General features: G+C 38.6%; 1 protein-coding gene across 6 annotated transcripts in view; it reads left to right on the top strand.

Moving 5' to 3' along the window:
* TTC17 (tetratricopeptide repeat domain 17) overlaps positions 1-12551 on the top strand; it is a 144109-nt gene that overhangs the window by 81942 nt on the left and 49616 nt on the right. For 5 of the 6 annotated variants that reach the window (XM_002821858.6, XM_054524474.2, XM_054524472.2 and 2 more), the window contains 5 exons: positions 4695-4954; positions 5426-5579; positions 9325-9445; positions 11371-11530; positions 12464-12547. In XM_002821858.6, the coding sequence (XP_002821904.3) occupies positions 4695-4954; positions 5426-5579; positions 9325-9445; positions 11371-11530; positions 12464-12547 (779 nt within the window). Of the gene's footprint in view, positions 1-4694; positions 4955-5425; positions 5580-7280; positions 7868-9324; positions 9446-11370; positions 11531-12463; positions 12548-12551 lie in introns of those variants that run through there. The other variant, XM_024255692.3, reaches the window with a different exon arrangement.

The raw sequence follows: 12551 nt of genomic DNA, 5'->3' as shown, positions 1-12551 counted from the left end.
TTTCTGGAGGAAGATGTTGTCGGTCAGATTTTGCTGGCCATCTCTTTGAATTTGTGTTCTTTACCTCTTTCTATGGCTATGTTTACTTCTGTCTTGTTTTGAATCTAGCACTCATCTTTCCATCCTCTGCTCCCTAAACTCCTTGAAACTTCTCTTCTAAAATTGTTAATGTTGTTTCTTATCAAATATAGTCACCTTCTGTTAATCGGCTTCTGATATTCCACTCCCTCTCAGTAGTGTCCTCTGCAGCCATTAACTGGCTTCTGTTTCTACTCCAGGTATGATGATCCCAGTTTCTTCCAGGATAACCATTGTCATCTGATCCAAAAGTCTTTCCTAATATTGAGCTTAAACATGACCTCTCATTTCTAGTTTTGTCTTATGAGGCTAACAGCATCAGTCTTGTTTCTCATTAATAGCACATTCCCTTAGGCGTTGAAGATGGTTATTGTTCCTTCCTACCTTCCTTTCCTATGTCTTTGCTTCTCTTCAGTTAAATGTCCTCACTTCCTTGAATAACTATGTTATGGCATCTAGTCTCTTCATTGTCTTTGAAGTAATCTCTTTGGAATTTTTCAAAATCTTTTCAAGCCCGAATCTTTGGTGTAATATATCAGCTACTCTTCCTGCCACTGGATCCCCGTCGACTTCTTCAGTCTCTCTTCATTTAAAATGGTTTTGAGTACTTTTGCCAAGTATATTTTCTGTGAATGTGCTCTGCTTTGGACATCTCTTAAAGTGAGGTGCACAGACTTAAACATGAATCTCCAGATGTGTGTGGAACATTACAAGCTTCTTTTTGTTTTCAACAGGACTACATATGCATAGCTTCATGTCTTTTTTTTTTTTTTTTTTTTGAGATGGAGTCTTGCTCTGTCACCCAGGCTGGAGTACAGTGGCGCAGTCTCAGCTCACTGCAAGCTCTGCCTCCTGGGTTCATGCCATTCTCCTTCCTCAGCCTCCCGAGGTAGCTGGGACTACTGGCGCCCGCCACCACGCCTGGCTAATTTTTGTATTTTTTAATAGAGACAGGGTTTCACCATGTTGGCCAGGCTGGTCTCGAACTCCTGACCTCAGGTGATCCGCCCTCCTCAACCTCCCAAAGTGCTGGGATTACAGGTGTGAGCCACCGCACCCGGCCCGTAGCTTCATCTCTTAACACTTCTTCTAGTCCCTGTGATTCTTGATAGTACCTAATATGGCTCAGATACAAGTATAAACCTTCCCACTACCGTGGAATAGGCTTCATCTCAGTAAAGGATGTGAACTCACATAAACCTCACTGTGGATGCTCACATTCTCTCCAACTTCACAATATTTATTCTTTTTGCCAGTGTGAAAATGGTGCTTGGTAACGAAATCAAGAAAAAATAGGCTCTGTTTTCAGTTTATATCATACCATCTGTCTTACAAGCAGCAAGCCTAAGATTTACTTATTCCTCTTGCTTCAAGCATAATTTGAAACCTTCCGAGATCTCTCTACAATCCAGACCTTTCACCAAACCAGAATTCTGTATTTTCAGCTGTATGGGACAGTTGTGTAGGACAGTGTTCTATATAGGACAATATCTGAAGATACATTCCTCCATCCATTCTTGTCTAGACTGTAAGTTCCATGGGTTGTTACAACCCAGCCCTCAGCACATTGCTAGATACGGCAACAAACATTTTCATGAATTAATGACAAGTGTCTACAATTCCAACTCTTTATCCTGTTGCCCTTTCCTAACTCCATTGTCTTTATAAATATCATTCTGTTTACATATTCACAGATTCTAAACCTACAGTCATATATTAAAAATCCCAGTTTTTCACATTAGACTTAAAAATCTTGAAATCACCTATAGCCTATCCTATTATTAATTTTTCTCCATTAACATTTCCTTGTATACCTCTTTACCCTCTCTTTTATAAAAATTCCTTTTCCCTTTACCTTAAGACAAGCTACTTCTGTAACTCTTATAAAGATTATTCAATACCTTTCTAATTGGTCTCTTTGTCTTCTGTCTTCTCTTTCCTTGTCCAACACCCCGGTTCCAATACACAAACTGATTTACTACTCTAAGACTTTAACCTTTGTAATTTTTATGGCCCTCATCCTGTTATTCTTCTGTTTAAGAAACAAGAGGCTCCCTTTACAACAAATCCTCTTCATGACTTTCCCACACATTTATAACATCACCTACCTTTCCTCAGTATCTTATTTGTTACTATCCCCGTATACATTCTTTGTTCTAATTAATTTGAAATTGTTAATGCCCTCACATGTGCCTTTACTACCCCTGTATGTATGTGAGTAGACAAATGAGTCTATGCATACATGCTTTTTAAAACAAAAAAAAAATTGTCACTCTGGAAGGCTGGATGCAGTAGCTCACACCTGAATCCAATCACTTTGAGAGGCTGAGGTGGGCGGATCACCTGAGGCCAGGAGTTCAAGACCAGCCTGGCCAACATAGCAAAACCCCATCTCTACAAAAATACAAAAAAATTAGCCAGGTATGGTGGCCTGCGCCTATAATCCCAGCTACATGGGAGGCTGAGGCAGGAGAATCACTTGAGCCCAGGAGGCAGAGGTTTAAGTGAGCTGAGATCACACCACTGCATTGCACTCCAGCCTGGGTGACAGAACAAGACTCTATCTCAAAAAAAAAAAAAAGTCCCTATGGTGAGTGATCTCCCTGACCCTCTACTCTTGTCTGTTTAAATCCTGTCTCAGGTAGTCCGCCTTTCTCTAAGAAGCATTTTGTCATTACATGCAAATATTTTTTTCCTCTTAAAAAAAAATTAATTGTTCTCTTATTATTTCATGTATGTAGTTTTCTGTCTCCAATTTGATTATAAATTCATTATATTTAATTTCTTAAGGTTAGAAACTTTCCTTTTTTTTTTGTTCCCACCTACAGCTTACAGAGATAGACACATAGTAGGCTGTCAATAAAGTTTGGTTTATTTTTTGCCAACTCAGAGCACACTTATAATCTACTTATTCCTCACCTGTGAGGAGAAAATATAAAAATATGTACATATTTAGTTTTGTTTTTTTAGGAATTGCTGTCGCCCCAACCCCAGCAGCCTTTGGAAAAGCTTAATGGCTACCAGCAACAGAAACCTGCAGCAAGCTCCGTATTCTCTCTTCATTTGAATATCAGTTTCCATTAATGAAAGCCCCTCTCTCTCAGAATTTTTAAATAATGATAAATATTACCATATGGTAGGAGCACAAGGAAGCAATAACCTTGGATTACTGGGTTTGCAGAACTCTTTGTAGCTAAACAGCATGAATTTTTTCCAATGTGTTGCTTAACGACAGGGATATGTTCTAGGAAATGCGTCCTTGGGTGATTTTGCCATCGTGGGAACATCATAGAGTGTACCGTACTTACTTACACAAAGCCAGGTGGTATAGCCTACTGCACTCCCTTGTTATATTGTTTAGCTTCTTGCTCCTAGGCTACAAACCTCTACAGCATGTTTATGTACTGCAATACCGTAGGCAAGCGTTAACACAATGGTAAATATTTGTGTCTCTAAACATATTTAAATGCAGAAAAAGTACAGGGGAAATACAATATTATAATTTTATGGCACCACTGTGGTATATGCAGTTCATCATTGACCAGAACTTCATTATGTGGTGCATGGCTGTAATGCCATGTTCTAAATCCCTGAACAAGCCACAATTACCAACTGAAGATTATTGCACTAGAATAATGAAACTGGCGTTTTGTGAGGTATCAACCCAGAGCTCTCAGGTTTTCCTGTGGGTACGTGTTACAAAAGGAGACATTTTGTTATTTGTTCTTGTACGCTATCTACTTCCTAAAGGGCCTAGGGATGACTTTCATGGAATGCACGGTGTAACATCCAGCCAATTCAAAATAAACAGGAAAAATTAAGTAGTGAAGAATTTTTTAAAAGAAAGGCTTCTGTTAAGAAACTCGGGCAAATTTTGCCTGAGCTTCCTTGTTATTCAAGCTTAGAGGAGAACTCAAGAGGGCTATGTAACCTTCATTGGATAATGAAGGAAACATACTGAGTTCTCAGGGGAGAGAATTTTTGCTAGGCCATTACACTGAGAGTCTTCCATAGGAGTCTTTATATAAGAGACTTGAGCCACCTAAATAATATCTTGGTAATCATTTTAGAAAGAAATTATTGTAGTATATTGCTATTTCTTATATCAGCCATTAGTGAAAAATGGGAGCCTTCATGCAGAATTAGGATAGTTTTCCATTAAACAAATCATTTTTCAGTTAAGGCAATTAAGCCAGCTATATGGTCTGGACACACAGCTATGTCCAGATATTTGAATAAACCTTGAAGAATCTCATATATTAAATAACATAATAAGCTTCATCCTTGCCATCTATGTTTTGAATGTAGAGCAAGTGGATCTTTTTTAAAAAATAGTATATCACATACCTGTCCTCATGCTCACTAATAACAGAATCTCTGACTGCCTGCTGTCTAGCTGCCACTGTTCTCAGCCAGGCTTTTGGCAAACGCTAGATGACAAAGTTGGTATTTTATTATGTATTTTGAAGATGCTGAATGGTATTTTTATTACATTGGGCTATAGAAGTGCCTCTAAGCAGAGCCAAAACGTTTCTCCAGAAGCAGGGTTGGAGTCACCCAAGGTCTTGAATGAGTGTTATGTACCTTTTACTAACGTGCTGGCCCTTGAATTTCAGGTACGGTGGTTGAGGAGAGCAATGGTTCTGATGAGATGGAGAATTCCGATGAAACCAAAATGTCAGAAGAAATACTGGCTTTGGTGGATGAATTTCAACAGGCATGGCCTTTGGAAGGCTTTGGGGGTGCACTAGAGATGAAAGGGCGGCGTCTAGACTTACAAGGAATACGGGTGCTGAAGAAAGGTCCCCAGGATGGAGTGGCCAGAAGCTCTTGCTATGGAGACTGCAGAAGTGAAGATGATGAAGCAACAGAATGGGTAAGTTTGACAACTTAATTCTCACAAAATTGTAGCCCATGTCTTTCAGGGGATCTTAGTATGCAAAGTGGGAAGTTTCTGTTGGATATGTGGCACTACTTGGCTATACACTCCAGGACAGCCTTCACATTGGAATTTTATTGGGAGGAAGCATTTCATGTTACTTATGTATTGCTGGCTCTTCTGGGAGGCAGGAGGAAATGGGATGGGTGTGAAGCCACTGTCAGAGCCTGCAGACTTGGAACTGTCCAGTTCAGACATCTTTCTTTTCAGTTTCTTCTATAAATTCTTTGAGACTAGGTTATTTTGTTCATTTCACTAACCATTTTTTATTTAGGTCTTTAAGAATTAAACTCAAGGAGAGAACTTAACCTGAGCACAGTACTTGGTTATTCTTAAACTAGTATTCACAAATCATTGACAGATTTGATCACTGTTCTCATTTGTCCCTAACATGTTTCTGTTTCCCAGATTACATTCCAGGTCAAACGTGTAAAGAAACCCAAAGGAGATCATAAGAAAACTCCTGGGAAAAAAGTAGAAACAAGTCAGATAGAAAATGGACATCGTTACCAAGCAAACCTAGAGATCACTGGCCCCAAGGTGGCATCTCCTGGGCCACAAGGTAAATTTGAATGTCTAATATGCCAGCTTCTTGTTTTAGATGTCACTATCTCATTTCTCACAAAGGTTGTATTTGTAACTTGAAATAGTTCAGATGAGATGATAAAGGGGCAAAGTGGTCAAGAAACCAGTCTATCTTCTGTATCAATGAAAAAAATGTTCAAACTCTAAAACATTATGGAAATGAAAATTCCAGTGGATTTAACATGTGTAATAAATCATAAAGGAAGAAAAACTAGGTGAATATTTACATGCTCTTTCCATGTGGAAAGAACTTTCTAAGGCAGAGAGAGGGAAAGAAAATAATAATTCTGACACTGGAAAGTACCACAAAATAAGACAAAGGACGGAAGCAAAGTATTTTTTTGTAGATTATTTTTGTATATATTTACAGAATATGTGATTAGCAGAGGGTATCAATATCATTTAAAGAGCACGTACAAATCAATATGAAACACACAGTATTTCAATAAAATGCGTGCAGCGTACATAGGCAGTTCACCAAATACATACACACACACACACACACACACACAGATGGCCACTAAACTTGAGAAGATGTTCAACCTCATCAGCAATCAAAGGAGTGCAGGCATAAACAGTAAGATACCAGTTTTGATTATCAAATTGTTTTTAAATGTGTAACACACATTTTATTTAACTGAAGTGAATTTTGGGGTAGTCTGACTAGACGCATCAGAAAATTTAAAAATATACCAGTTATTCTACTTCTAGTAATTTACACTAAGTAAATCATCTTACAAGTGTCATAGATGTAAGTAGAAAGATATTGATCATGGGATTGCTTATAATAAAAATTTGTAAACAACCTAAATGTTGTAATTGCCTAAATAAATCATAACACGTCTATGCTGCATAATATGCACTCAAGATATTGGTAATATAGTAAGTAAAGAAAAGCAATTTATAAAGTAGTAAATGTAGAGAATACGTTAATCATTATGCTATATTTCATCAACTACATTTTTTTCACATTTCAATATCTCTGAAATTGGAATACATCTTACAGTTGATAGTATCTTATATATTGCCACTGTTTTTCTTTCTTAAATCCTGTAAAATAATGTATATTTACAGTAGGCAGGATCTTAGATTTGATGAAATATGGTATAATAAACAAGCACATAGAAACAAAACTAGCAGGAAATACATCAAAATGTTATAAATGGTCATCTCTGGGTGCTAACAGAGCTATAGGTGATTTTTATTTTCTTCTGTATGACTTTTCCATTTTCTAAATATTTTACAATAAGCCTATATTACTTTTATAAACAAAAAACTAAAAATGTATTATAAAAGTGAAAACTAAAGCCGAATATGGTTGAGATGATACAAGAGCACTTAAGCAGTTTTAAATGTATTCAAGTTGGTGGGCCCAAGTAGGGCATTGAATGTACTTGCAAATGAGATCATGGAACCACTTATTGGCATTAAAGTGAAAAGCTCTAAAGCATAGAGGACAGAAATACTGGAGAGATTCAAAATCCCAATTTTCAAATTAGTATGGATTCTATTCACTGCTAACTAATCAGCTTCGTGATAAATCCTGACCAAGTTATAAAGCAAAGTATTAAATAGTTTGTGAGCCCATGGGGGAAAAATGGAGATCATTAAGAGCCATTGTAGATTTTCTAAGAACTAATAATAATGCTTAACTAATTTCATTTCCTTTTTTGGTTAGGGCTGCTAGACTGGAAGACCAGGAAAGTGCCATAGACATAATGTAACTGGATTTCAGCAAGGCATTTAACAGAGCCTCTTATGATATCCTTGTGAACCAGATGGAGAGATGTGGGCTTGAAGCCTTCCCATTGCCTACAGGATAAAATTCAAACTTCCTAGTGTGGTGTACAAGACCCTTTACAGCCCGCCTCTGTGTACCCTTCAACACCATTCTCTGAACCAACCATGCTCATGTTTTTACCTCAGTGCCTTTGCACATGCTGTTCCCTCTGCCTGGAATGCCCTGTGCCCCCTCTGCCCTCTGCCGTGCTAAAATATCACTCATCCTTAAACTTCAAAATCAAGTGCCATCTCTTCCTTGTTACCTTCAGGCAGAATTAGTTACTCTTTCCTCTGTGCAATTGTTCTATATCTTCGCTCTAGCTCTTTTCCTATTGTATTGTAATGATTTGTTTATGTTTACCTTCCTTACTAGACTGTGAGCTCAAGAGCAGGCCGTCTTATTATTCCTGTCTGTACCCCTAGTGTCTTTTATGGTTCTCAGCCCCTTATAACAGGTGCTCAATAAATATTTTTCAAATGAAATTATTAAATGTAAAAGAAAAATTAGATTTTTTGTGAAAATTATGGCTTATTTAAGTTATTAATTTAAACAGAGTTAATTTGAAACTCTTCCAAAACTGTTCCTTTCTGTTTTGTTAAAATCTCAGTCTAAACCCCTGCCTGTACCTCAAACAGTTTTCTACTGTTGGTAAATTCCTATAATATAAAAAGCGCTATACAGAACTAAAGTTCTCCTTCCTGCCTATTCCATAATAACTCCTTCAGAAAACCCTTCCCAGACAAGACAGTTCTGCTCTTTTCTTGGGGATTTGATGTAAGTAAAGGGCCCAGACCCAAAAGGTGGTACCTACGAAGGATATTAATAAACAGAGCTTTAAAATTTTTCATAGCTTTAAATAGCTTGTTGATTGGGAACATACACGTTAGAGTCAAACAGACTCCCAGCTCTGCCAGTTGCTAGCCAGATGACCTGGAGTCACCTAGTCTCTCTGAGTCTCTGTTTTCTCATCTGAGAAATGAGGGTTAAAACCTACTTCAGGCCAGATGCAGTGGCTCACATCTATAATCCCAGCACTTTGGGAGGCCAGGGTGGGAGGAACACTTGAGTCCAGGAGGTTAAGGCTACAGAAAGCTAGTATCATGCCACGGCACTCCAGCCTGGGCAAGAAAGCAAGGTGCTGTCTCTAATTTAAAAAAAGAAAAATGGAAAAAACTTAACCTCATGAGGTTAAGGATGTAAAGCACTTAGCATGGGATCTGAATACACAGGAAGTGCTCTTCAAATAGTTGATAACCAGGCTGGTTCTTGGACTGTAGTGTTGTGGTGGGGGCTGGGAGGAGATGATGATCTTTCATTAACATCATTATTCCCTGTTGCTCTTCTTTATAGTAGTGGTTCTCTCTACTGGGTGTGATTTTGTCCCCCAGAGGACATTTGGCAATATCTGGAGACATTTTTGTTGTTACATCTGGGGAACAGTGCTACCAACATCCAGTGGGTGGAGGCCAAAGATGATGCTAAACACCCTCCAATGCACAGGGCAGGTCCCTCAAAAAATTATCCAGCCCGAAATGTCAATAATACCAGGCTGAGAAACCCTGCTTTAGAGAGAAATGTTTCTACTAAGTTGGAGTTGTCTTTATAAAATCAAAATACAGAGGGGCAAAAATTAAGTTTGGTAAGAATGTTAACATTGAAGAATACCTTAACCCCTTATTTCATGTTGATCAATCTTAAATCTAGCAAAGGACTCATTTATTCTTTCTTCTCCACCTATCTTTACTCAGAGATGATCTTTAGTTCCATTGCATAATGACGAGATTTTAATTAGATCATAGATGGGGGAAATGCTAAAGACTACAGGAATGACTAGCACCTCCAAATACACCAATCCGGGTGAAGTAATCACCAGAGCATAAGGCCCTTTGGGTTCTGTTCCTTTGCAATTGCGTGGATTCATGGCATACTTTCCTTCCAGGAAAAAAACGTGACTACCAGCGTCTGGGATGGCCCAGCCCAGACGAATGCCTCAAACTCCGCTGGGTAGAGCTGACTGCCATCGTGAGTACCTGGCTTGCAGTTTCTTCAAAAAACATTGAGTAAGTATGTTAAGCCTCTCCCTCCTTTATGGCATTTGAGTCCCATTGAACCCAGCTGACTTTAAGAATGCCCTCTTAGCAGCTAGTAGAAGAGTTATCCTTTCTAGAGCTGAATTTTCAAAGGATGACCATGCTGACCATGGCCCCCAGGTGGACCCAACCCATTGTAGCAAAACAGTGAGTGTGCCCCCCTTCCCGGTGCCTTCACCTGTCCTTTGTAAGCTATCTAGCAGCCATGTATAACCTGCTTAGTTTGAATTGAAGACTGGATCCTCTCTATAGAAGCACAAAACCCATGGTTTCTCATGAATGTCATGCAGTTGTAAGGGAGCCAGAGCAAATCCAGGTTTGCAAACACCTACCAAGACATAGTAGATGCCTCTGATAACTGCTTTTTCCTCACTGGACACTCACTCTCTTTTGCTGGCCCCTTTTCTACCCTTTAGGTGTGGGAGTTCCCCAGGATTTACCACTAAGCCTTCTTATTTTGTAATCACTTCTAGTCAGACTGATCTACTCCCAAAATTCCAATCAACACAAAGATGTACTAACAGCTCCCAAACTTGAATCTCCAGACCAGACCTTTTTACAATGCCTTCAACTCATTTGTCTGTCTCCCTGACCTGTCTATATCGCACTCAGGCACCCCATGCTCAGGAAAACTAAAGTCATAATTTTCTTGCCCACTCTCCATATTAAAAAATTATTGTTTTGTTTGTTTGTTTTTTCTTTTCCTATTTTTAGTAAATAGCTCCAGCAATGTTTAGGCCAAAAACCTGGGAGTTATCCTTAACGATTTTCCTCCCTTGCTTTTCAAATTCAGCCTGTTACCAATTCTTAGCACTTTTACTCCCTGAGTATTTTTCAAAACCACCTACTTTTCTCCATCTCCATTGCTGCCTCCTCAAACCAGAGCATAACCATCCCTACATCAGTTCATCCAGTACTTCCTAGCTGGTCCTCTTGCTCTGTTCACTCTTGCCTCTGTTCAATCTATTCTCTCCACAGTACTCAGAATTCTTCAAATGTAAGTCAAATCATTCTTAAAGCACTCTAGGAAATTCTTACTGCTATTTAAAGTGGACCACAAAGCCTTTCTTGATCTGCTCCCTGCCTGTTTTTTCATCCTCTCTTTTGCCCTCTCTCCTGCCAGGGCTGTCACACGTGGTGTCTCCTTTGTCTGTGGCATTGTTCTCACTGTGGGTTCTCAGCTGGTTAATTCATACTAAACCTTCTGGCCTCAACTTAATCTTACCTCCACAGAATCCTTCACTAGTTACCCTCCTCCACCACAGAGGCAACATATATCCTCCTGGAGTGTACTGTCATTGCACCATATTTTATCTTTTATAACTTATCACGTGTAATAAATGAATCACTCACAAGAGAATGAACATGATAACAGCAGGGACTAACTATGTTGTTTTACTCATTATTATAGTCCTTGTATCTGACATGTAATAGGCTCTAAATAAATAATGAGTGAATGTTTGCCTAATAATTGTTAGACTTTTTAAATAGCTGCAAGTAAAACATGGCAGTGCCAATTTGTCATATTAGTGCATACGATAATCTATAATAGTTAGCTTGTATATGGTGGGAAAATGAAAGGAAGTACTTAGTCTTACACCTAAATACAATGTACGGCTGTATCTCTATAAGATTTACTGTCTAAGCTTTAGGTAACTTCTTCTGTGGGGAGGAATGTGCTGCTGTGCATAAAAGAAAACTAAAAGATATAACCAGTTGTGGGTATTTATCACCACTTATATCTTGGAAGAAGAAATCCTAGAAGAAAACTTACCTCATTTAAAATCGGGATAGCATGTTGAAGCTATGATGAGCTGATTGTTAATGCTGTCTCTCTTCTCTTCCCACCTACTCAAAAATTTCCCATAGCTAATGTGGTAATCTCCATTTTTCAGCATCACAGAACACATAGATTTTGCCACCCCTATACAGCAGCCAGCAATGGAGCCTCTTTGCAATGGCAATCTCCCCACGAGTATGCATACCCTGGACCACTTGCATGGGGTTTCCAACCGAGCCAGCCTGCACTACACAGGGGAGAGTCAGTTAACAGAGGTGAGTGCTCGGCTTTGTTCAAGCGTTTTTTAGCTTCACGGTTAGGATGCACATTGATAGTGGAAAGCCCAGGTGACCAGGCCTTTGAAAAAAAAAATGGGCTTTTTTCAGTTAGGCATCACCTAGGTGGATTTGGGCCAAGCCTGATTTCTTTCAGGCCCTGGGACTGAGCTTATTATTCTTTTTTTCTTTATGACCATGGAATTTTAATTCTGATTTACCCCTCAAGGGGGGTAGTTCTGCCTTGCCATCAAATACCGACTCTTGAGAAAAATGTATGGGGCAGTTAATTCTCCTGTTGACATTTTTAAGAAGGAAAGGTAAAGAAGGCAGACCCAATATATACCTAGCAAAGCGTATACCTAGAAGAATTGGAAAAACATGTCACAAGTATCCAACAGTAGAGGATTGGTTAAATAAATTTTGGTATAGATGTAAGATAGTATACAGTGGCACCATTAGAAAATATGTAGAAATATTCTTATTGACCTGAATAAATATTCACAATATATAATGTGAAAACATAGGTAACAGTATACAGTGTAATTCAATATTTTGTGAGAAAAAAATGTACATAGAAAAATATCTGAAAGACATATAAAGGTATTAAAAGTGGTTGTTAATACCTCTCTATATGTCTTTACATGTCTGAATGACAAGATTACACATAGTTTATTTCATTTACTCTGTTCTAATGTTGCTATAATGAATGTGTTTTACATTCTGTAATTTTTGTTACATGTGGGAGAGCTGAGGGGATGATAAAACAGCCTTAAATGTGTCTTCCATAGATTACCTTACCAATAGGACCATAGCATGTATCCCAGAAAAACAGTTTGCCTCTGTGGTACAGTGCCCAACTCAGCATTAGCAGTATTATCTAGATCCTGCGTCATCTTCATTCTTCTAATCTACCATCTTCCTTCCTTCCAGGTATTACAAAATCTCGGTAAAGACCAATATCCACAACAGTCGCTTGAACAGATTGGCACCCGAATTGCCAAAGTTTTGGAAAAGGTAA

This window comes from Pongo abelii, chromosome 9 (genome assembly GCF_028885655.2).
Source record: "Pongo abelii isolate AG06213 chromosome 9, NHGRI_mPonAbe1-v2.0_pri, whole genome shotgun sequence".
In the NCBI taxonomy this organism is placed as follows: domain Eukaryota; kingdom Metazoa; phylum Chordata; class Mammalia; order Primates; family Hominidae; genus Pongo; species Pongo abelii.
This window is presented reverse-complemented; position numbering and strand designations above follow the sequence as displayed.